General features: G+C 37.2%; 1 protein-coding gene across 4 annotated transcripts in view; it reads left to right on the top strand.

Moving 5' to 3' along the window:
* Window positions 1-25,599, top strand: part of ST7L (suppression of tumorigenicity 7 like) — a 62,817-nt gene extending 37,218 nt beyond the window's left edge. For 3 of the 4 annotated variants that reach the window (XM_037038840.1, XM_037038841.1, XM_037038843.1), the window contains 4 exons: window positions 11,411-11,561; window positions 14,911-15,003; window positions 19,862-20,001; window positions 25,477-25,599. In XM_037038840.1, coding sequence (XP_036894735.1) covers window positions 11,411-11,561; window positions 14,911-15,003; window positions 19,862-20,001; window positions 25,477-25,584 — 492 coding nt within the window. In that variant the 3' untranslated portion in view covers window positions 25,585-25,599. Of the gene's footprint in view, window positions 1-11,410; window positions 11,562-14,910; window positions 15,004-19,861; window positions 20,002-22,326; window positions 22,682-25,476 lie in introns of those variants that run through there. The other variant, XM_037038842.1, reaches the window with a different exon arrangement.
* Window positions 25,600-26,409: the final 810 nt, after the last annotated feature.

The raw sequence follows: 26,409 nt of genomic DNA, 5'->3' as shown, positions 1-26,409 counted from the left end.
CTTCCTATGGCTGTGGACTTCCTTCCTGCCTCAGAAACCCTCTTGTGCAAAATATATTCTCAGTAATAATTTTGATGATATGAATTGGATTTTTTAAAACTATTGCTGGTGTCCCATGAGTGGGGGAGGACAGTAGAAATTCTAGGTGTTGCCCTAATTACAAAATTAAATCTTTGAATAGGTAATATATATTAATTTCCAGATTAAATCTGCTGTAGATAATCTATGATGCTTTTAGGGGTACTTTTTTCAAAACACATACACACATACACACAGAAATACTACTAAACGATTCCAAGAGAAATGATAGAAAAACTAAATAAATGGAAGGTATATGTGATGCTTATGAATTGGGAGACTTAATATTACGATCACAATTCTCTTCTAATTGAGCTATAGATTCAATGCAATTCCTAGTAAAATTCTAACAGGTTTATTTGTAGAAATTGACCAGCTCATCCTAAAATTTATGTAGAAACGTGAAGGACATAGTATAGCCAAAACAATTTTCAGAAAGAAGAACAAAGTTAGGATTGGTTTTGCACTATCCAATTTTAAGACATTTAAAAACTTTTTAAAAGACATTTTAACAGTAATTAAGGTAGTATAATACTGATGTGAAAATTGAAGTATAGATCAATGAAAGACAATAGAGATTCCTGAAACAAACTCACATCATTATGGTCAGCTGATTTTCAACAAGTGTGCCAGGACAATTCAGTGTTTACTGGGGAAAGGATAGTTTTATCAGCAAATAGTGCTTGAACAATTAGGTGTTTATATATGAAAAACACACACACACACACAAAACACCCAGCCCTGGCCAGGTGGCTCAGTTGGTTGGCATGTTATCCCATGCAGCAAAAGGTTACAGGTTTGATTCCAAATCAGGGAACATACCTAGGTTGCAGGTTCTATCCCTGGTCAGGGTACATATAAGAAGCATCTGATAGATGGTTCTCACATCCATGTCTCTCTTTCTCTCTCTCTCAAATCAATAAAAACATGTCCTTGGGTGAGGATCAAAAAAAAAAATGCAGACCCCTTCCCTCATACCATATACAAAAATGAACCCAAAATGGATCATAGATCTAAATGTAAGAGGTAAAATTAGAAAACTTCTAAAAGGAAACCAAAGAAAATCTTTGTGTCTTGGGTTAGGCAAAAATTTTTCCAAAAGCATAATCCATAATAAAAAAAATTGATAAATTTGACTTCTTAAAACATTTTTTCTTCAAGAGACATTAAGAAAATGGGAAGGTAAGCCAAAGACTAGGAGAAAATATTTGCAAGTCATATATCTGCTAAAGGACTTGTATTCAGAACATATAAAGAACTATCACAACTTAATAAGAGGACAAGTGAATCAATTAAAACATGGGCAAAGAATATAAATAGTCACTTTATCAAATACATGAATAGCTAATAGGCACATTAAAAGATACTCAGCATTAGTAGTCATTGAGAAATACAAATTAAAACCACAATATATTTTATACCCACTAGAATGCCCATACTCACAAAGACTGACAATACCAAGTGTTGGCAGGAATGTGGAGAAACTTCACACGTTGTTGCTGTGCATGTAAAATAGTTTACCTACTTTGGAAAACAGTTCTGCAGTTAAACATATATACTTATTATATGACCCATCAATTCCATTCCTAGGTACCTATGCAACAGCAATGAAAACATATTTCCATACAAAGACTTTTATGCAGTTATTCATATCATTGTTTGTAAGAGCAAAAACTTGGAACAATTCAAAGACAGGTGAATGAACAAATGAATTGTGGTACATCCATCAAATGGAACACTTCCTAGCATTAAAAAGGAACAAAATATAAGTACGTGCAACAAAATAGGTGAACCACAAATACTTTATGTCACGTGAGAGAAACCAGACACAAAAGACAGCATATTGTGTGATTCCATTTATGTGCAATTTGTAGAACCGGTAAAACCATAGACACAAAAAGCAGATCAGTGGTTCCCTGGGACGGGTGGTGGGCACTGACTGCAAACCGGAGCAAGGGAACTTTCGTGCTGATGGTTGCACAGCTGTGTCAATTTACTAAAAATCACTGAGCTGTATACTTACAATGGTGAATTCTATGATATGTAAAATATACTTCAGTACAACTCTTATATATACTTTAATTGTATATTTTTAAAGTATATAATGTATGTATACTTGAACATTTTAAAATTGTTTTTATTTATACATAGAAATTTACCTATTTCCCCCTCGACTATATGTCACAACCAGTTGACAATTCAGCTCTATTAAAATATTCAGCTAAGCAGAATGGTGCTATAACCTTACATTATTGTTTAAGCTGGGTGTTATCAAACAGGATAATGATTAAGGTTTGGATAATATCCCACTTAAATAACATTAGTGTTATATGAACTGCAAGAGCTCTGGAATTTGTGGCTGTCTGTGTTTGTTAGGGTTTTACAAGTGATGAAGTATGTAAAGGTTCTCTCTCTCTCTTCTGTTACGTTCTCTATTCCTGACTCCCAGCTACAGCAAAGCAAACAAAAGGGGCTTTAGGGGTTTTCTTCCTCAGACTTCAACTGTGGGTCTTAACTTATTTAACCTATTGAACAGTGACATTTAAATATATATATATATTAAACCTTCTTTTAATCTTACAAATTTATTATGCAAATTTGTCAAACGTTGTATGAATCTTACCAGGAAGATGACAAAGGATAAAACTGTTTTAGCAGGAAACACTTTTTGGCAACTTTCCACGTAACTACAACAGAAATGGCTGTAGGTCTAGGGCTATGCAACTTGTTAAAGCTGGAAACTATTAGAGGTGCAACAGAGAAAGATCACATAAATCTCTTCAGGCTATGAATTTGCTTTAGATATTTCATTAATATTGATTGCCTGTACAGGTTTTTTCTAATCTACTGAATGAATTTCAGTGTACAGTAACTATAATAGTAATAGTTAAAAATTAGAACAGTGTGTTTTCATGGTTTTTGACTTGCTCTTCATTACCTAACTATGGCTTTGGTTCAACAAATATTTTTTTTTAGTCACCAAACAAGAAAAAGGTTGTGCATCTTTCAGCTACTATAGAAATTGTTAGATTTTAAAATTTTATAGTAGAAATGTGTTATACCTTTTAATTATTCAACAGCATCCTGTTTCAGTCATTTTAATATCTCATGTTCTTTATTATCAACCATCGAGGAGTTTTATAGAAGATATTCTTTTTTTTTAAGTTGAGATAATTCACATATCACAAAATGTACCCATTTAAAGTACACATTTCAGAAGTCTTTAGTATATTCACAAAGCTATACAGTCATCATCACTACCTAATTCTAGAACATTTTTGTTACCCTAAGAAGAAGCCCCGTGCCTGTTGGCAGTCACGCCCCATTCCTTCCTCCTCTAACCCTTGGCAACCACTGATCTGTGTTCTGTCTCCATAGACTTGGAATCACACAATATGTGGCCTTTTGGGTCTGACTTCTTCCACTTAGCATAATGTAGCATGCATCAATACTTCATTTCTTTTTATGTCTGAATAATATTCCATCATATGAATATTCCACATTTTGTTTTTCCATTCATCAATCGATGGACATTTGGGTTGGTTTCACCATTTGGCTGTTGTGAATAATGCTGATGTGAATATTGATGTTCAAGTCTTTATGTGAACACATGGTTTCACTTTTCTTGAGTCTATACCTAGAAGCAGAACTGACAGATCATATGGTAATTATATGTTAAACTTTTTGAGAGACTGCCAAACTGTTTTCCAAAGTGCTATGCTGTTTTTTACATTCCCACCAGCAATGTGTGAGGAAGGGCTCCAATTTCTGTGTGTTTGTGTCAACACTTGCTATTGTCTGACTTTTGATTACAGTTACCTTAGCAGGCATGAAGTGGTGTCTCATTGTGGTTTTGGTTCGCTTTTCCTTAATGACTAATGATGCTGAACATCTTTTAATGTGCTTATTGTCCATTTGTGTATCTTCTTTGGCTAAATGTCTATTCAGGTTCTTTGCACATTTTAAAAATTTGTCTTCTATTATAGAAGGTATTCTTTAACATTTTTATTACAATAGGCCACTAAGATTCTTTTTATAAAAAATATTTATTTATTTATTTTTAGAGATGGAAAGGAAGGGAGAAAGAGGGAAAGGGAAACATCAATGTGTGGTTGCCCCTTATGTGCCCCTGACTGGGGACCTGGCCTGCAACCTAGGCATGTGCCCTGACTGGGAATTGAACCAGTGACCCTTTGGTTCACAGGCCAACCGAGCCACACCAGCTAGGGCTGAGATTCTTGATTAATATGGTCCAAAACCTTTGTGAATCTCCATAGTTAAAAATGCCATTGTAATATGTAACTTTACCCATGAAATGCAAACATGAGGACAGTTATGAACCTTGTTGAGATATGGATGCTGAAGAGTCAGGTAGAGTCATTCATTAAGTCAGTTACTCACATGTGTACACAAGCCTGAGGGCACACGATTCAAATTCATGCCCCAGCAAAATGATGGCTTTTATAAATCAAGAATGTTTAGAGAAACCACAGATGACTAAAATTGAAAATATTAAATCCATGAATGTTAGTGATCTACTGTAGATGTAATTGTTCTTAGTATGACACTCTGTATGTCTGGCTGATCAGAAATTGAAGCCCATAAGATGATACTTACCCCGTTCACCAGAGAAGACACTAGTTCTTTAGTAGCAGGCTTATATTTCATTGGCCAAACTCTCTATATTAGAGCAGCATATTTAAAAGGTACGAGGGAACCCTGGCTGGTGTAGCTCAGTGGATTGAGCGCAGGCCTGCGAACCACATGATCGCGGTTCAAGTCCCAGTCAGGGCACATGCCTGGGTTGCAGGCCAGTTCCCAGCAGGGGACTCACGAGAGGCAACCATACATGGATATTTCTCTCCCTCTCTCCTTCCCTTCCCCTCTAAAGATAAATAAATAAAATATTAAAAAAAATAAAAGGTACAAGGGAATCAGGCACTCTGTTGAGATTCTGAGTGGCACTGAAGTGGCACTAAAATCTGTGACCCAGACGTGGAGCACGGCAAGGCTGTACTGTGAGGAGGTGGAAGAGCTGAGAAGTGAAACACTGATCTTGAGGTGTTCTCTCTAGGACGACAGGCACAGGAGTTTCCCATGGCAGACGGCCTCGCCAGCCGCCCTTCCCACTCCTTTCAGTGTCAGATCCCGTTCCCTTTGCTCCTGAGGCTGTTAGGGAGCATCATGCCTTCCTTCAGTTTATTCATGGAGCATTTGTTTTCTTTCTTTGCAGGAACCATCCTTAGTCTCCCCCATAATACACACCCATGTGGACGGTTTTGCGTTCAGCCTGCCTGTCCAATCTCATAGAATGTGCACTGAGAAAACTAATTGCAGAGATAAATTGGTTTTTGGTGTGCATGACTGATCAAGAGCAAAGTACCTTAATTTCAGATGCCTTCAGAGAGATTTTTCTTTAACCTCTGCTTTTAAGAGGAAGATTATAAAGCATTATCATTACTTCAGGTCAGAATTATATTGCTTTTGGTCAAAAGTGGTTGTAAGATTTACAAAGTAGTAGAAACAAAGTAATCTACAGATAAATGATAAAGATCAAAGCAATTCAAAATTAAAGTGCATTTGAGTATAAGCATAGGTATGGTTTTGGAGTTATAAAAGAGATCATCAGACCATACATCATTGTGTCTTTTTAACTATAGCTTCCAAAGTAGCTTTGATTTTTGTAACTTTAGTGAAAAGCAAGAGGCATGAGTTAATTATTTGAGCATACTGTTCCTAGTTTAATGCTGGTTAAAGCTGTCCCAAGCAACTCCCGACTCATTGCAGATGTAACGCTAAGGTGATCTGGAGGTGACGCGGAAGGTCCTGTAGCACAGCTTGGGGACCAGCCTGGGTTTATATCTTCAATTGTGTTTTATTTATTGATAGTCTCCAAATCTGAATCTTTTAACTCTGGCTACCTCATCAATAGACTCCATTCCTATCTAGTTATGGAAATTTTATCTGGATATCTAAGAGGCACTTCAGACACTTTAATGTGTCTCAAACTGAATTTTAAAAAATTGAACTCTCTTCTTCAACGTGCCTGTTTTTCCTTAGTTAGATACTCAGATGTATGGCTTCATCACCCCCTCTCCTCATTAACCTTGACCTCTGTCCTTCCCAAGTCACCAACTTTTATTGTAGCCTTTGAAATCCCTTCCAGACCCAGCTACCGTCTCCACCCTGCCGTCACCATCATGCACCTCCACTGCACAGTCTTTTAAAACTTATTGGTGTTATTATAAAAGTAATGAGTACTTTTTACAAAAAATTCAGACCCCTCAGAAGTTTGTAAAGTAAAATTTCCCGTTTTTTCACTCCCCATTCTACTTCTCTAAAGTAACCACCATTTTTGTTTGGTTTAGTTATTGTCAGACATTTTCTTTCCTTAAAAAAACCATTTATTTTTGTTTTTATTTTAGACACAGGGGAAGGGGGGGAGAAAGAGAGGGAGAGAATCAATGATGTGAGAGAAAAACATTGATTGGTTGCCTCTTGTATGACTGGGGACCAAACCCGCGACCTAGGCATGTGCCCTGACCTGAATGGAACCAGTGACCTTTCACTTTGTGGGGCACTGCCCAACCAACTAAGCCACACCAGTCAGGGCCATTGCCAGACATTTTCTGTGCTTTTCTAAACATATGATGTGTTTACTTGTCTCTTGCTTGGACTATTAAAATAGATTCCTTACTGGTCTCTCTGCCATCAACCACTCTCCACTCTGGTCATTGCCAAAGTTATCTACCTAAACAGCAAATCTCATCCTGCTAAAAGAACTCTGCTTGTTCCCTGTGGCCTGTGAGATAAGGATCAGTCCCTTAATATTGCACATATGGAAGCCCTTCACTGTCTGGGCCCAGTGTCTGTCTCCAGCCTTACTCATTGTCACATCTGCTTTGTTCCTTATCTCCAGCACCACTACTTCCTGAATTGGTCCCCGCTCATCATGTCTCTCTACCTTTGTACGTGTGCCCGATCTCTTCTGTACCCGTCAAGTTTCTGCTCGTTCTTCAAGACCCTGATCACCTGTTGCCTCCCTTAAATGTGTGTTTTCCACTTTTCCCAAGCATAGGGAATGGCTCTCTTTTCCCTGTCCATTCAGTACCTTAATCATATTTTTTTTGTCTGTTTGTATGTCCTTCCTTCCCTTCGTTTCCTGTAAGCCTTTTAAAAAGAACTATTGGCTTACTCATCATTTTATGTCTGATACTCTGCCTAGCACAAAACAGGCATTCAGTGAGTGTTTGGTAAATAGGCATGTCTTTAGTTTTGATCTGCATTGCAATAAAGGCCTGTCTAAATTAGAGAAGGTAAAATTTTGGACCCCATTATTTTTAGCAACTTTTAAGCTGTTTTACTCACTTTTATGAGTTTTGACTATTTTTACTATTCTTTATAACTTTTACATATAAAATTTTGTGTCCCATTTATTTTACTGTTTTTATGAGTTTTGCTTAATTATATCATCTTTGACCTTTTAAGGATGGTAGTACACTTCCAGCATGACCTCACTTCTCAGCTTATAAAATAATGCAACTTTTAATGGAATACTATGCAACCATTAAAAATGGTGTGTTAGACCTATACAGAGACAGGAAAAAATGTATTCCTAAGATGTACTGTGAAGTAAAAAGTGAGTTGCATGACAGTTTGATCCTACTTTTAAGAAAAATAGAGTTGGTATGTTATACTTAAGGAGATATCAAAAAATAGAAATCAGATTATCTTTATTTTCTTTATTCTTTTATTCTATAATCTTGTAATATATTATTTTTCTACTATGTAACTCTGCAGTGTTTGCATTTTTTGTAAGCAGAAAAAAAAAGACAAAACAAAACCAACCACCCTAGTTTTTGACCTTTCATATTCTTCTCCATAGAAAAGTGAAGTCTGGGTAGCAGATAATATTTTGTTTCATTTTGTTTTTAGTTTGCACAGAGATTTAGAAATTATCTTTAAGCAGAAACTGAAATATAAGTATGAGTTTGAAGACAAGTTAGCTACATGTATCAGATCAAGCCAGTTTTAAGTACCTTAGTGCTTACTCTGGGTCGTAATGTGCTAGGTGCTGCAGTAGAATGTGAAGGATATAGTTTCCGTCGTGTGCCAACAACTCACAGCTTATCTGGGGAGCAGAAATTCTTGCATAGCAGTTTGTGAATATGATAAAATTAGTCACAACTACCTATAATTACCTTCTTTAAATACATTTTCCTCCAACTGAACATTTTCCTTATATTTTGAGAGTGAAATTTTATTTTAATGCTTATTAGAAACTGAAAAATTAGATTTGCATTGTTTTAAAATCATTTTGGAAAGGACATTTGGTGGTAGGCAAGACATGATAATAAAATATTAAGATAGCCTAAGGAAGATTTATTAATGATTAAATAGCACAGATTTTTACATATAAACTCCTGAAGTATCATTTTTTAGTAAGCGTGCCATGTTTGTCTGATTACTATCTGAATTGTCACAGTTTATTAAACAGTGAAAAAATATATATATATAGTTGCTGTTCAAAAAGTTATTTTCTTGACATATTAAGTTGACATTTTCTATAAGTTCTTTTGAATAATTGTTAACTGAATATCTTTGCTTACCATTTGCTAAGTGGCTACAAAGTGGTTTAAAGCTTTCTGGTTCTAAAACTCATTGAAAATAATTTGGTATATTTTGTCTTCCCTGTCTGTAAGATGAGGCAGAATTTTAATAGAAATGAGTTGGTTTAAATGTTAAAAAGTTTTCTTCTGAAACTAAGGGACTCTTTCTGATGATGGAGATTTCACTGCGATGGCTGCATTTTCTTTGCTTCCTACTGAAGAAGCTCTTCGTGCACTTGCACGGAGCATAAGGAGTCATGTCAGAGGTCAGCTATTTGAGTCCATTTTCCCACAGCTGCCTGGTGCGAGTGATCTTTTACTGTGTTTTAAAAAAATGGGCAAGGATTAGAGAGGATTAGAAAGAATATTACCCTCCTGAATACAGGCCCAAGGCACTAAGGGGAGAAAACCCAACCAGGCAGCAAATGGGCTTTGCTTGACCAGGACACAACCTCTGCTGCATTCCTTTAAGAAACTGAATGGGAAACGTTAAGTCCCCAAACTGGATTAGTAAATAATCTCATAGCTTGTGACATATGCTAAAATAAATTGATGAGCAGATTGCATTCTTACACTTTGAGGAGAGAGCCAGAAACATGAAGACTAACATTAATTCTTTTTTTCTAAACTTTAGCTTTATTGAGGTGTAGGAGTAAGAGTCGTCAAAGGTGGGCGTTAAGCCCAGGAAGTGCTGGAAAGACACATTTCATAAGAACAGGATTTTACATATAATAATATGATGCGTCCATACATGTTGATTAATCACCTAAGGCTTAAATACGGAAACCGCTGCACTTCTTTTGTTTTTAAGATTCTTCCTGCTTGTAGCAGTTTTACAAAGTGTTTTTTTTTTTTTTACAAATTCAACTATTTAATTTATGTTGTTTATCTCAGTTTGTGTAACAATCTGAGGAATTTAGAATTTGAAATGTGAAAATATATCTTTTGAGACACCTGGAATGTTTCTCTTTTTACATTCTGTAACACGTTAATGTGGTTTGGATCTTATGACACATAATTTGGTATTATATTATTTAGAACCAAAGAGGTCATTTCAAACTTGTTTTAGCAGGGGTAGTATTTGCAGGAAATATTTAGCTAACTAAAATTTTTAAAAGATTTTGTTTTAAGTTGGGCACTTTAGTAGTAAAGATGATGTACAAGTGATTAACTTTGTATCTTCATGTAATTAGTACATTTGATTAGTGTGGTAACTGTGACTATACTGTTTTTGTTATGGATTTTAATAGTAAGGCAAGTATTTTGTTGAAGAATTTAAGATAGAATTTAATTTCATCTATGAGCAAGAATTGATAGGCTGTAGTTTCTTTAACAAGCACACCCACTAATCCCTTAAATGCCTCTTGTTCTCTTGGCTCAGTGCCTTTGTTCATGTTGTCCCTCTACTTTGAATATGTCCTCTTGTCCTTTCCTCCACCCACCCCCAATCCGCTCATCCACATTCCACCCATCTCTGTATATCAGCTCAAATCCCAAATTCCATCAAGAGGTTTATTTTCAGCCCCTTAAGCAGAATTAATACCTCCTAAATGTAGAGTTACTGTATGACCGAGCAGCTCCACTCCAGGTGTACAGCCAAGAGAGATGAAGACAAATGTTCACATAAATACTGGTACACAGATATTTTTGCAGCATTATTCAAATAGCCATCAAATGATAACCGGGTAAATTAATGTGTTACATGCATATAATGGAATATTATTCAGCCACGAAGAGGAACGAGGCACAGATACATGCTGCAACGTGGATATGCCTTGAAAACAGTTTGCTAAGTGAAAGAAACCAGCTACAAAAGACCATCGACTCTGCGGTTCCATTTGTGTGAAATATCCAGAGTAGGCAAATCTATAGAGGCAGGAAGCGGATCACTGGTTGCCTAGGGCTTAGGGGGAATGGTGGATGCGGGGTGAGAACTGAAGAGTGCAGGAGCTTCCTTCCAAGGTGGTGGAATGCTCTCAGATGGCTGTGCTGGTGGTTGCCCATGTCTGTGACTATACTGAAAACCACTGACTTGTGTATTGTGAAGGGGTGAATTGTGAAGTGTGTAAATTGTATCTCAATAAAGCTATTATAAAGAATTAAATTAAAAAATTAGTACTTTCTATCCCTATTCCTATATGCACTGTTATACCTCTAATAAAACAGCACAGTCGGGTTATAATTATTAATTTAAGAACTCCATCTTTCTCACTGCATTATAAAGTTCCCCCCAAAAAGTGTTTTTTAGTGTTATCTAACAAGCAAGTGCTTTGCTCTCTGTAAATATTAATTTAATTAAATTTCTTCACAATTGAGTTCCATCCCTCGTAAATAGGAATGAGAAAAAAATAATTAAATGTTGCCACAAAGTGTTGTTACAAAATGAAATTCTATAATTTTTACACTTAATTAGTTTTTGGAAAAATAAATGTTTGCTCTCACATATTACCTCAGCTTGAGTTTCCATTTTGTGTTTAGAAAGTTTAGATGTAAGCCACTTACCACCTTATTGTTACCTATAGAAATATTCTTGCCCTTGGAATTTGCATAGAAAGCATTTTATAGACATTTATCAATAGGATCTTGAATGTCATTTCAACTAGTTTAATGTTTGTGACTTTGTAAAATTTGAATCTACATTTTTGTGGATGTTTGAATTTAACACAATTTAATTTTTCTTTTTTTTCTGTGATATCTCTGTGTGTGTGTGTGTGTGTGTTTAGTATTTATTAGAGATGAAAAGTCTAATTTTACCTCCAGAACACATTCTGAAACGGGGTGACAGTGAAGCAATCGCCTATGCGTTCTTCCATCTTCAGCACTGGAAGCGGATAGAAGGTGCTCTTAATCTGTTGCAGTGCACGTGGGAAGGCAGTAAGTGTTCTTTTCCAAATGTAACCCTGATCTCTCTGACTGTTCATTGCACTCACAGGCAGTCTTTTTAAATGAGATTGTCTGAGTCTCTGTAAGGATTTGCTATTCAGATTGGTTTCATTGTGAACTCAGTGGCGTTATGTTTGGTTTATTGGTAGAAGAGATATTTAATGAACTTATATTGCTGCTACATTTAGGAAAAGCAGAATGAGAAACTTATGGTATTTTGCCATATGTCCATTTAAACTACATATTTGTAAGGAAAGAAAATGATAACTAACAATCCTTGGTTTATAAGCTTTTTAATGTGGTTGTGCTATTCTAATATATTTTAAATTGGACTGTTTTGTTTTATTTTCAGATGTGTGTAACATGAAACTACTTTTGTCGCAACTAATATCAATTCTATTCTTAAAATTTTTTAATTGTGGTAAAATACATATAAATAGAAGTTATCATTTTGACCATTTTAAAGTATACAGTTCAGTGTCATTAAGTACATTCACATTATTATACAACTATCACAAGCATCCATCCCCAGAACTTTTTCATTATCCCAAACTGAAGTTCCCTGTCCATTCAACAGCAACTCCTCGTTCTTCCCATTCTCCCTGGTAATCATTCTACTTTCTATCTGCATGAGTTTGACTACTCTCGGTACCTCATACAGTGCAATCAGACGATATTTGTCCTTTTATATCTGGCTTATTCCACAGAGCATAATGTTATAACATGTGCCAGAACTTCATCCTTTTTTAAGGTTGAGTAATATTCCATGATATGGGTATATACGACATTTTATTGATACATTCACCTCTCAGCGGGTATTTGTTTACGCCTTCTGACTGCTGTGGATAACGCTGCGATGAACGTGGCTATACAAACACCTGTCCAGGTTCCTGCTTTCAATTCTCTTGGGTATGTACACCCAAGAGTGGAATTTCTGGATCATGAAAATCCTATGTGGAACTTTTTGAAGAATCACCAGGCTGTTTTCTAGAGCAATTGCACCATGGTGTATTCCACCAGAAGTGAGCGAGCATTTAACTTTCTCCGTGTCCTCATCAAACTTGTTATTTTCTGTGTGGCTTTGTTTCATTTTTTCAGTGACAGCCATTCCAGTGGTGGGTGTGAAGTGGTGTCTAATGGTGGTTCTGATTTGAGCGTCCTTAATATTAGTGCTGTTGAGCATCTGTCATTGTGCTTATTGGCTGTTTGTGTATTCTCTTGGGAGAACTGGTCTGTTCCTTAACTAACTACTAGATCTCTTATTTGTAACTTTTTAAAATCACTAAGAAAATGAAGAAGCTCAATCAGAATATTTTACCAGTTGACTCTTATAATAATTCTCTTGGGAAGTACACCCCTGCTATCCATACAAATTCAAAAATAAATTTATTGCTCAATCACTATAATTGGTTAACCCCGTCAGTTCCCAGAGTTTGCACTAAGGCACCTTGGGGGCATTGCAGTATTCACAGAGCAGCATGGGGTATTTTAAATGTTCGCTGGAAACAGTAATAACAACATCTGTCAAACACCATTCAGACTATTACTCTAGGTAGTTCATGGTTTCACAGTTAGATGGCTCTCCAGTCCCTGTTTCTTCCTGTGTCACAGCTTTGCAAAGCTGGGACTTTGTTAGTTTTTGTGATTAAAAGAAGTACCACACAAAAGCCAGTGTGGAACAGGAAATGAAGCTAGCACCGTCCAGCCTCATTCCAAGGCCTGAGAAGTTGTGTAGCTCTCAGCAGACTCTTGTACCTGTTAGTAAGGAATGATGGTTAGTTAGAATGAAATGATTTCTTCTTCTAATATATGAGTGTTTTTTTCAAACCACTGCTACGTTTTTAGAACATAAACATTTAAAGCTGTTTGGAACCACTATCTAATAAGTGGAATTGTGAAATATTTCTTTCAGCCTATGGGCATCATTAAAAATTACTGAGACAGAAAGGGGACACCATGTGTCCTTTAACCAAGAAAATGTAAGAACCGTTGACTTCAGGGTCAGGCACGGCGCTTGACACTGACGCAGTACAGATTGATGAAACTGGGACAACTGAAGCCAAGGAGCTGCATGTCTGGATTACTAGACTTTATTCTGATTTTCTCCCAGTGTTCTGTGAGCTCTGCATACCGGGTGCTCTGTCTCATTCACCTAGTATCTGTCTTCAGTGCCTGGCATTGACGGAGGTTTTCAATAAGTATATGATTTACATTGTATTTCCCAAATAATCATGTTAATGCATGATTCCCTAGGTTATCACTAATTTTCTTTGGGACTTTGGACAAATAATTACTTTTTACTGTGGTGAAACTTCTTTGATAGAAGTTTAGAGAGAGGCATTAAAGCAAAAACAAGAATCTTATCACAGTTTTGATAAGTACTTAGCTAGTTTTGTAGATCAGTAAGAATTCCTGCTTTAAGAAGTCGGCAAGCTCTCTTTGGGTAGCTCAGTTGGTTAGAGTGCCATCCCAAAACGAGAGGTTCTGGGTTTGATCCTCGGTCAGGGTACATGCAAGAAACAACTAATGAATGCAACAGATCTATGTTTCTCTCTCTCTCTCTGCCCGCCTCCTGTTACCTCCCTCCCTCCCTTCCTCTGACTCTGTCTGTCTCTAAAAAATCATTAAATAAAAATTTTTTAAAAAATCTGTAAGAGTTGGTGACAGTTTAGATCAAAGGTGGGTAAACTTACCCTGTGGAGCCAGATGGAAAATAGCTTGTCTTCACAGGCCGTGGTCTGTCAGAACTGCCCAACTGCTACAGCGTGGAAGCAGCTTTGCAGAATGTATAAATGAACGAGCGTGGCTGCATTCTGATACAGTTTTATTTACAAAAACCAGTAGTGGGCCAGGTCTGGCCAAAGGGTTATGCTTTGGTGGCTCTGATCTAAATTAAGTCCTGCTCATAGAAAACGGTGGCATCTCACATGTGAAGTCAGAAGCCATCGAGGACTCTTTTAAGTCACCAGCGGTATGGCCACAGCAGTTATGCATGTTGCAGTTCTATGAAGATTACTGTAGGGAGTGGAATTTGTACTCAGAGGGTAAAGTCTGTTGTGTTTGTACTGAGAAGACCGAGGCCAGAAGGACCCAGCCAGTCTTGTCATCCAGTACTCTCTTTAGTTTTATTTCGGCCTGACCATTCACTATTCTCTAAATAAACCTTACTTTTCCTTTTATTCATTCTTTTGCTTACCTTGTTTCTTTTATTAAAATGTGTCTCAGAGAAAGAAAGATGAAACATAAAATGTTTCATGAAAATTTTATGAAAATGTCTTTAGAATAGCTTTGATGAAAACAAGTGTGAATTGAACATCAACATATGTATTTTTTCCTCCAGCTTTTAGAATGATTCCATACCCGTTAGAGAAAGGCCATCTGTTCTACCCTTATCCCAGCTGCACAGAGACTGCTGATAGAGAGCTGTTGCCTAGTAAGTAAATATTCTATCTTCCCTAAACTTAAAAGTAGTGGTGAGATTGTTTTTCATAGTGTTCTCCCATTTTCAAAGTACCTTTGGTTGAAATTCAGGATACTGTTTATTACTATTTTAGCCATTTCTTGGATGGATTTGCATAATATAATTCATTCCCCGATGTTTTTGGAAGTAAAACCCTATGCTAGATGCAATGAAGGACACAAAGATTAAAGATATTAAAAAGGGCAGGCATCTTACAAACATTTAAGAAAGAAATATTATCAATACTTTACAAACTCTTTTCAGAAAATGAAGGAGGAAAGAATACTTCCCAACTCATTCTGTGATACCAGTATTGCGCTGATACCAAATCTAGACAAAGACGTTACAAGAAAAGAAAACTGTAGAACAATATCCCTTATGAATAGAGACATAAACATCTTCACCCAAAATGTAGCAAACTTACTCTAGCAACACATAAAAAGGATTCTACTCCACAACCAAGTGGGGTTCACCTCACAATGCAGGGTTGGTTTAACATCTGAAATGGAACATACCATATTAATAGAATAAAGGACAGAATATTAAAAAAAGTATTTGACCCAAATTCAACACCCATCCATGATAAAAATTCTGAACAAACTAGGAAAAAAAGAGAGCTTTCTCAGCCCAATAAGGAGCATCTGTGGAGAACCCACAGCTAACGCCACACCTAACAGGGAAGGACTGAGTGCCTCCCCTGAGATCAGGAACGAGGCAAGGGTGTCTGCTTTCCCCACCTGCTCTTGGCTCTGCACTAGGGCATCTGGTCAGCGTGATCGAGCAAGAAAAAGAAACAAAAGGCATTGATACTGGAGAAGAAGAAGTAAAACTGTCTTTATTCACAGATGGTGGTTTTCTATGTAGGACATTCTAAGAAATCCATAAAAGTACTATTAGAACTTTATAATAAACAAATTGAGCAAAGTTACACAATATAATATCAACATACAAAACTCAATTGCATATCTATATACTAGCAATGAACAGTCCAAAGGTGAAATTTTGAATACAGTTCTAATCACAGAGCAAACACTTTAGGAATAAGTTTAACAAAAGAAGTATAAGAATTGTACACTAAAAACTATAAAATATTGATGAGAAAGTTTAAAGGAAATCTGAATAAATGGAAAAACACTCCATGTTTTGGAGTGGAAGACCCAACATTATTTGTATGGCAGTTCTCTCCAAATTGATCTATAGATTCGATACAATCCCCATCAAAATCCCAGCAGGGATTTTGCAAAAACTGACAAGCTGATCCCAACAATTATAGGAAAAGGTAAAGGATCCAAAAGAGGCACAACAATCGTTACAAAGAAGAATAAAGTGGGACAAACTACGTTTCCCAATTTTAAAAAAAGCAGTCAAAAAGGTAAGAGCAGAAGCAGACGTACACAGGGGTGTGACTCCTGAGGCCTTCTCCACCTCACCACTGCCCTGGGAAGCCAGCCTGCTCAGTGGCAGTCTGCATGGCTCTGTCTCAGCTCCCTGTCATCCGCTCGATTCTCTGTGAACTGGTCAACTTCTGTTAACTTTGCTTTTTATGATTTCCCCCATAAACCTGAAGGTAATAAACACTAGTAAACACCATGTTTACTTATAAGATATAAATCTATGCCACAGTTTTTATAATTCTGGGCCCATTAGAATTGAAGTCTAGAAAGGAGAGTTGTACTTTTACAAGCGTCAGACTTAATGAGCTGAAAAGTTCAAACAGAAAGATGAAAATGTAGGAGAGATTGTATAAATTGAGTATGCTGATATTTTTCTCCTAGGGTCTTTTATTTTCTTCCATCCTCTGAGATAAGTTATCTCTCCTTTCTTTGAACTGCCAAAGTACTTTGTGTACTTCGTAATCTTCCCCTTCTGGATTTTAAACTTGAAGGCCAGGACTCTCTTTACTATTGTTCTATGAATACCTATAATGTTTATCATAAGGTACATTGTATGTACTCAATAGAAGTGTTATCTATTAGTACCTCTTCCTCCTTACCAACTGTGAACTCCTAAGTTGCTCACAGGTTAGTAGAAAGACTGATAAATAATGTGCTAAATGCTGTATGTATGGAGTAGATTATAAGGAAGCTAAAATGGGGGGTGCCTAGCTCTCCAAGGTCAGGGGTGATTCCTAAATCTGACTTGGTTGACTTGAATGGTAGATCCATCATACAGCAGGAAGAACAGATTTGGGAATAGGAGTGGGGGAAGGAAATAAGTTCAGGCTTTGAGTATGTTTCATGTGTTACGCCCATGTATACACATATACATGTTAATTTAAAATGAAATATTTTATTACCTAGTGATAATTTTCTAGGCATGAATGACACCACTAAGGGAAACTGTGTAGCCTGAGAAGTAAACTAAGGGTAGAACCATGGGGGCACAAAAATGTCTAAGGAATGGGTGGCTGATAAGGAGTTTGGAAGATTCAGTGAAGGAGTGGTCAGAGAGACAGGACAAGAACCAGAACTAGATATCCTGGAAACTGAAAGGAGGAAAACATTTTCGAGTGAGGAGGAGTATCTGAGATACTAAGTAAGGTATGTAATTACTGAGAAGAATCTATTGACTTTGGCAATTAGAAGGTCAGTGGTGAGAGAAATTCTATTTTCTTTCCTAGGATGGTGGTGGTAGTAATTGTTCTTGCTGTTTTTCCATTTTAACAGGAACAAGATTTTGTTTTTCTTTTTCTAACAAGGCTATTTAAGGCGAAGGAACAAATCTCTAATTAAGGAACAACATTATTCAAAAGTGTATTATTTTAGGCTAACACATTTAACCTAAAATAACGCCCCCCAAATCATTACAGAGGCTGCCTGATGTAAGGCCAACTTTACATAGTAATAGGAATAAGATCAGGGTTGTTATTATGTGTTATCAGAGCCACAGGCCATAAGAACAGACAGTTTGCTTCTTGGCAGGCCTTTATTATTTCTAGGGTGCCACTCATTTGCAAATTCCAGGAGATTGGGGAGGAGGGATATGCTTAGGGGGCTGTTTGATTATATTGTGTTCTTAGGGTATTTCTTTCTGTCTCTGACTGTGGTAGAAGGAACACGTTTTTAATAATGTGGAGTTCTAATACTCAGGAGTACTTAATGTTTTTTGTTTCCAGTTCTCCTTCAACCTTGATATGACTTACAGCATTCTGGAATTTGCTTATGAACCTCATAAGTTCAGACTTGAACTATTCCCTTAGTTCACATAGCTATTTAGATGTCTTTTATGCCTCCTGATAAATTTTCCTCTACAAGCCAGTGATGAAATTTACTTCCAAGGGAGTGTTTCTGTGCTAGTCATTCATTATATTGATGTACTAGCCAAACATTGACTGACAAACAAATCTACAGAAAGTAATGCAAAAATAAATGATTAGGTCTCATATTTTAGGAAATTATGTTATACAGCTATACAGTTTTCTACCTTATAAAGTGGAAATAATACTGTCTCTTAGGGTTATTAACACAATTTTAAAGTAATATATAAATTAAAAAGTACTTTTAAAACATAAAATGATGTACAGTTGAATCAATATTATTAATTTTGCTACATCTCACATGATAGCAATTATAGTAACCATTGGTATACATAAGTACTTGTTCCCTGCCTTTGAAAATACTGATTGTTTCTAGGTTTGCTGGAAGAAGTTGGCCTCTCCTGGCTGTGGGAGGGGGCAGAAAGGAATGCTGGTTTTGGGTGCCGAAAGCATTGTGCTTTTCACAGCTCTAATGTTTCTAAATTTTTAAAAAATTAGATCTGTTGTGCTTTCACTTTGAACATGACTCAAGGACCTGGAAATTTTTAGTATTTTTAATGAGTTTGGTTTGGGGTATATACTTTCTGAATATAGTATAAGACATAAAAATATCATGTCTACTGAAGGAAACTTAGGTGTAATATTCTCTGTGAATCATTATGTTTAAAAAAGTGAAATTTATAGCTGACCTTGATTCAGAACTGAATTAGTCATCCCTTACTTATGTAGGATATTACATCAGGAATTCCTGGGTTTGTGTCCAGCTCTGAGCAGTCAACTTCCTGGACTAATGAAAATGCAGAGTAGCTTTCAGTTCAACAGACATTTATTGAGCACCTACTGTGTGCCAAGCAGAAGCATTGTCATGGCTCATCTCAACATTGTTATTCAAGTGTGTTCAAATTTTGAATAAAATACCTATTTACTATTGGTAATAAAATATCCAATTATTAGAAAAACATCTGAGTAAATGTTTAAATGTGATAAAATAAGACAAGGGACTTCACTTATATTCAGAATCTTAGGGCTTTAGTATTCTACTTTGATTTTTATACTGCTCAATGAAATGCCACATATAGAATAACTGGGTAAAATTAGTAACTGATGGTTTTGGGAAATCTCCAACCATATGTCCATCTCTTGATCACTATACTTGTCTCTGAGCTCCCAAAGAGCAAGAATTATAATCACTGACATTTATTAAGGGCTTACAAAGTTCATCATAACAACTCCATAGCAACTAATAGAGGGTTTAGCAACTTATTCAGGATCACACAGCTAATAAGTGACAAAGCTTGTTTTCAAACCCACCTCAGCATGACTTTACAATCAATGTTCTTTCCCACGATACCACCCTAGTCCCAGTCCCCAGCACAGTATCTGGCCACGTAAATACACTGTGGATACCGGAATAAATTATGGATGACTTTCTTCTTCCATGCTTGGCCAGAGACATTCTTTTTTTAAAATTCATTTCCATTTTAGTTTTTAAAAACAGATTTTGTTTGAAAATATTAAGACTGACTTACACTGTACTCTGAAATAAAATCCACTTCTACCTTGTCTCCCTCGCAGCCTTTCATCACGTTTCTGTTTACCCAAAGAAGGAGCTTCCTTTTTTCATCCATTTCACAGCAGGACTGTGTTCCTCTACAGCAATGATAGCCCTTCTCACACACCAGTTTCCTGAAGTCATGGGGGTTTTTGCTAAAGCTGTAAGTATGATCTCAAGGACTTGTGTGGAGTATCTGTGAACACACGAGAAACTCTCTGAGTGTTTGTACCAAACCAGTTGAGCAGTGGGTGAAACTTGTTTTAATAAATTACAGGAATTGATTTGTACAGTTGCTGCCATAAACGTATCAAACATAAATTTTTGGTGGTTTGAGCTATATTTTTTGTTGCTTCAAAGTTTGAAGAATACAGTGGTGTAGTATTATAAAGTTGGTCATTGTGGATAATTTTTGGTGGTTGAGATAGTACTGGTTACTAACTAAAGAATAATCCTGTTCTTTTAAATGCATTTTCTTTGGCGTTCAAAAAAATCCCTATTTTGTAAACGAGCTCTTTGATTTTTTTAAAATTTAAGTGAAATTATTAGTTTTAAGTATTTGCTGAACTTTAATTTTAAGAATGTGACTGAGATGGAGGGAGAGTGAGGAGCTAAGATGGGACAGCAAGGACATTTGCCCTGGGCACGGATGTGCCTCTTCAGTCGAGCTTTTCCCTGTTACCACATGTGCATATTCTTACTGACCTTCCCCAATGCGGAATGTGTTGTACAACCATGTACAGACCTTTATTTTCAGGTTTGCGCTTTACTTTTAAACTACTTCCCCATGTCCTGATCCAGGTCCAGGAAGTACTTGAGGACTGGTATTAGGGAGGCTATCTCATGATTACTTACTCTTTGACGTAAACTTGGAAATTAATATCACTGGCTTAAAGTAGAATTACCAAAAATAAGTCCCTTTAAGTTTCTAAGCCTTTAACAAATGTGTCTTTCTTGTACTTCTTTGCATTTTTACCAAGTAATAAGAGTTCAGACCCCAAAAGAAAATCACAATTCACTTATTCCCAAATAGAAAAGCACTAAGAACCATAGAGACACTAGCCCTTACTTGGTAATGTAATTTCTGTGTTTTTCTCTAAATACCTCCATTCTAAATCTCGGTTTCTTTACAGTTTCTTTTCCTGCCTTAAGAAGGTTCATTTTGTGCCTTAAAGATTAGTTGGTTTTCTTCTGGCACCAGTAGTAGAGAGCCCTGGTTTCCCTTTTTCCCTGAAGGTCAACTGTATAATGTGTTAAGTTGCCACTGGCTGTAGGCCTAGGAGTCTGAGACCACACTTGATTTTGGGTCAGGCTTCAAGAAGAATGACTTTCCACTGTTGTTCAGGGATTATAGATATTTGGGTTGGAAACCAACTATCTTATTTTCTTTTAGTGTGAAAAGGAAGCTTGGTGATCATACCATAACTCTGTTGTTTGCAGTTGTGCTGAGTGGGGAGTGAGTGCATCTCAAACTGAAATGACCTTACTGTGTATCTGGCATGGGAAAAATGGACTAGAAAGGGAACCCCATCCATGTAACAACTGGTAAAAATATGCAGCTGTATGTTTGAGATCACAGGCAAGCCATGGGAGAGCTACTTCAACATTGGGTTTCTCTCAGGACAGTGGGAAGGAGGCGAAATAGGGCTAGGAGGGAGAGCTGGAATCTGGACCAGAGATGTGGCGGCTGTTAGTGGTGTGCTTCCATGAGGTACTGCCTAAAATTGATGTGGAGTGTGCTCACTGTCTGCTCTGTCCATTGATATTCGTATAGCGCCTGCCTCTCCCCAAGAGACCGCTGATGCACCAGAAGAGGCTTTAAGATTACAATGCACAAGCTCCTTAGCGATCCCTCTAGCAGAGTCTGAGAATAAGTAATCATAACGTTAAAGTGGAAGCTTCTTTTTTAGGCCAGAAGTTATTAACTTACTGTGATTCTAGTTCATGAATAGTGAACGGGCATTTATTTACTATCTTTTGGTATTTATATAGTTGGTGATATATAGTGTTTAAAACGTGCCTGACAGTAAACTTTTACAGTCAATCCCTGTGGTCTTCACATACTCACTTTAAGTTCCTAAAAGCCAAGTATTTACTGAAATTACCTACAAACCAATATTTGGTATACAGAAGCTCCAGGGCAGGTTTCATTTAAGAACTAGTGGAAAATGGTCCAGTCTGGCTGGCTCAGTTGGTTGGAGTGGCGTCCTGATATGCCATCATTGCTGATTCAGTCCCTGGCCAGGACACATAGAATTTATGCATTATGAATGCATAAATAAATGGAACAACAAAATCAATGTTTCTCCTTCTCTGTAAAAAATCAATCAATAAAAAAAGAACTTGGTGATTATTTTTAAAAAAGAATTAATGGAAAATAATTATGGTATGGAAGTCTCCAGCTTCTAGACATAATGTTTTGACTCAACATCTGCCAGCCAGTCGGCTAGGGAACAAGAGGCTCACATCCTACCCCTTCACCACTTAGCACCGTGTGTCTGTGCACTGGCAGCATCACCATCGATGGCCGGGAGCTTGTTAGAACTGCAGAACCTCAGGCATTGCTCCAGACGCCTGAATCTACACTTGCACAAGATCCCTAGGTGATCTTATAGGTACTTGAAAATGAGAACTGCTGCTCTGCTCTACCTCCAGAGAGGAATTGAGAACACCTGGATAGTACCCTCTTACCAAGGGAGAGAAGGGCAGTGTTGCTCAATGGTTGTGAGCGTAGGCTCTGGAGCCAGGCTGCTTTTCTTGGGATTCCAGCCCTGACACTTACTGGCTGTGCAGTGTCGGGTATGTTACTTACCCTTTTCTCCCCCTCACTGTAAAATAAGAGTAGAGCCATCTCACAGTTTCATGTGTGCATGTGTGTGCGAGAGTTAAAATGAGTTTAAAATATGTCAAGTGTTTAGAGCGGCATCTGCCCATAGTAAAAACCAGGTGAGTATTAGCTGTCATCACCACTGCCACTGTCATTATCACCAAAGTGCAGCTTAGCAGGAAACCCTCCCCCTCTCACATTTTGGGGAGCTGTGGCCCGAGAGTAAACTCCAGATGCACGTCCCATACAAACTGCGGTGTAAATGGTGGTGTAACCATTTGAGCAGTATTATGAGTACTGTACTTCCAGTACCTTATGCAAAGTGGAGAAGTGTTTCACATTCTAGGCATGGCAAACTGTCATGTAGAATAGAACCTATTGGTAGATTTTCAAACTGCCTATCTTAGGATTTTCAATTAAGTCAGATATTTGATGGCCAAATCCAGTAGAAACGAATGAAGAATTTTGTTTGAAACATACTGTCTTCTGTTTAGTAAGGCAAAGCAATTTAAGTAAATGTCCTAAATTTCTTTCATTATTACCATTGTCTCTTCCTCATCTAATACCTTTTTGTATTAACTCATGTGCTAGAGTAAATTCGACTTGAATTTGTTAAGATGTATGTGTTAACAAAAATTGCTTTTTTGTGAAGCAAGGCACGAGGGATAAATGACTCCTAATTACCTTCACTGTATATCAGATTTGACAAGTGGAAGGGAATGAACTAGAATGGTCCCTGATTTTTGTTCCCTTTCTCCTTTTATATGGTATAAAGTGATATCGAATAAGACTTTGTTTTCAGTGAGTTAGGACTTTTTTTTCTGATTTCTTTCCTGGCTGAGGTAAAATTTAGCCCGACATTGGACACAAAGCAATGAAAAAAATTGCGTAAATCCCTGGAGATGTGGAATGTGCTGATATTAGAGCTGATGTTCTCCAAGGTCAGAATTCCTGAAAAAGGAAAAGTTGCTTTTAAGTGGTAGGTCATTTTCTCACCTGCTTTGAAGCCTGCTGGGTTAAATATGAGAGTTCAAAGTAAGGGTAGCCAGCAAGCCAAATGAACTGGAATCTGATTCTGCTTATCTGAAAGGAGCTTCTTTATGTAAGAGCAGCTCTGCCCTCTCCTTAGAGAACCGTCTTCATCGACTCTGGCCCCTCTCCTCTACTGCAAGCAGAGCTTTCTTCTTAGTAAGCCTTGGGAGGGTGTTATCACAACAGTGAAAAGATAGTGTTGGTCTTGAGGGATTTCAGTCACTTACCAATGAATTCAGGCTTGTGGCATGTGACTTTAGTGCTCCGAATTCAGGAGGGTGTTTGAGAATAAAAATCCCTAGTTTGGTTTTAACTATTTAAATTGTTTGTTTCACTAAGGCAAAACTTTGTTGACATTTGTTTCACTGAACACGTATTGTAGCTGTGCTGGGGTGGGAATGGGCCCTGTTTCCACATATTTCTTCTAATCTTTATGTGGGAAAATGTGGTTGGACATGCCAGTGATGAATTTCTGAGCAACTCATAATTGGCTGGCTCCACTGTAACCAGGGCCTGACAATCTGCTTGATTAATTCTGTAAGGGCTACATTGGCCAAGTTGCATGATTTCCAAAGATATAGAAGGTCAGATGTCACACTAACGAGAGGCTTCTCTGCAGAGTGTCTCCCGGGGGCTTCTTTAGTCCCTGCCCCAAAATAATGAACATTGTTCTCTCCAAATTGTATTTTAAAAAATAATAAGCAGTCATAAATGCCAAAATGTCTTTTACTGAATAGTGATCAAAATTTTTGAGGTTTGTCAACTATTCTCATCATATTTCCAGGGCAAACATTGTCCTCAGAACTAGGGAAGTTGATAGAAAATTATAACTGTATGTTGATATATACTAATAGAAAAAATATTATTTTTAAAGGTTTTTATATTTTCCATTGTCATAAAAAGTGACATGAAATCTGTTTGTAAGTGAAAGGTTTTTTAATATCCTCCATTTAACTTCATTTATTAATACTAAAAACATCTGATAGTTATATTTTTATTTATTAAATACATAGGACCACATGCAGAAATTAAACTGACAAATAAGATAAGTTTCTTCACTTTGAAAACTATTTTTCAAAGCTATGAGACTTCTTTAGTTCATAAAAACTGAAATAGTTTTTAAAATGTCTTGAATTGTTACTAAGCTTATAGTACTAGAAAATATTATTCGGTAATTATGCTATTTCCACAGCAGTATATCTGAAGTATTTTCCCAAAGACTGTCCTGCTAATAAAATGAGCCTATTGTGTAGCAGGTCAGAATTTTAAATATTTATATTTTTGTTCCATTTTTGGTGCCACTGAAGTCTTTATTTGGGCAGTCTGGCACATTCCACTTTTGCTTTCATTTATTAATTGACATGTTTGTAGCAAGAGGAAGATGTCCCCTGTTCTCTCTAAGGGTTTTGTTTCTCATACTTCCTTCTCATTGTTCTCTTTCAAAAAGAACCAGGGCAAGAAATTTGTGAAATCACTGATGTTATTGTTTATCCAAATGTTCTAATTATGAACTCTTCAAAGGAAAAAAAAGAATAAAAGAGGACAATGTACTTTTTACTGCATGTTTGTACCCCTTGCCCAGGGTTCAGTTTAGTTTTGAAGTTTGTGGAGAGCACTCTCTTTCCCTGTTAACATGTGTCTGCCAAATATGAAGTTCACAAAAGCTGTCCCCGAACTGATTTGGCAGTGATTTAATCATTTTCCCCTCCGAGTAAAAGTCTCTGTGCGAAAGTGGGGGACCTCCTGTCAGTAACTGCTGCTAATCTGTTTATCGCTCAGGCATCAGCACGTGGGCCAGAGCGGCTGCGCAGTGTGTCTGGAAGAGCTGTGCCTCTGCGAAAGCGCAGTGTGAGGCCCCCCGCACTGGCGGTGTTGGAGTTCACGTAGGAAAGCTGCTGAGTGTTGTTCAGAAAGCATCTCTGCTTTTTGGAGACTCATCATAGTCCTTCCTCTGAATGGAGAGAACAATGTGATATGGAAGAAAATTATTGTTTTTAATTATTGTTCTATTACAGTTGTCTCAGTTTCTTTTTTATTGTTGCAGAAGAAAATGATGATCTTGAATAGTTTTAAACTTCTTTTCTTGAGTGGAACTTAGCTCCTTTCCCTACCAGTCAAATTGGTAATGCTCAAAAGAACTAGTAATGTATTATAATTCTAACCCAAGAATCATTTGGACTGTAGTTAGTTATTATCTTTTTTTTAAGAGGCTATACTTATACTCTCACTTATTCTAACCAGGGCCATTGGAGGCACGTTGTGCTCGTCCAGTGCTATGGGGAAGTCTGAGTCAGTAAAGTGAAGTGATCGGCTTGAAATCACACAGTGGGTGGTCCCCTTAGTCATGGTGTATATGTCACTTCACAACTTAATTCCAAAACAAGTACAAAAGAATACATTTTAAACCCCAAACAGTAATGCTGCGGGGTTACAGAATGGTGGAGTGGCTATAGTAAAATGGTTTGCGAGAGCAGTCTTCCTACCGGAGATTCATGTGGAGGGGAGTTTTAAATGAAGAACGTGGAAAGGGCCCTGAGAGTACAGCAGTGCTCACTGCAAAGGCAGAGACGCAGGTAGACAGATAGGCTGCCTAGAGATCTCTTCACAGTATCAGCCTCTGCGGTGGACTTGGGTGCTTTAAAGAATGCACACTTGTCTTTCTGTCTTTCATACTGATTCCCTCTGATTTCATTCTTGTTCTTGCTAGTAAAC

The sequence above is a fragment of the Sturnira hondurensis genome, unplaced genomic scaffold (genome assembly GCF_014824575.4).
Source record: "Sturnira hondurensis isolate 20B ecotype Veracruz unplaced genomic scaffold, ASM1482457v3 Scaffold0024822, whole genome shotgun sequence".
In the NCBI taxonomy this organism is placed as follows: domain Eukaryota; kingdom Metazoa; phylum Chordata; class Mammalia; order Chiroptera; family Phyllostomidae; genus Sturnira; species Sturnira hondurensis.
This window is presented reverse-complemented; position numbering and strand designations above follow the sequence as displayed.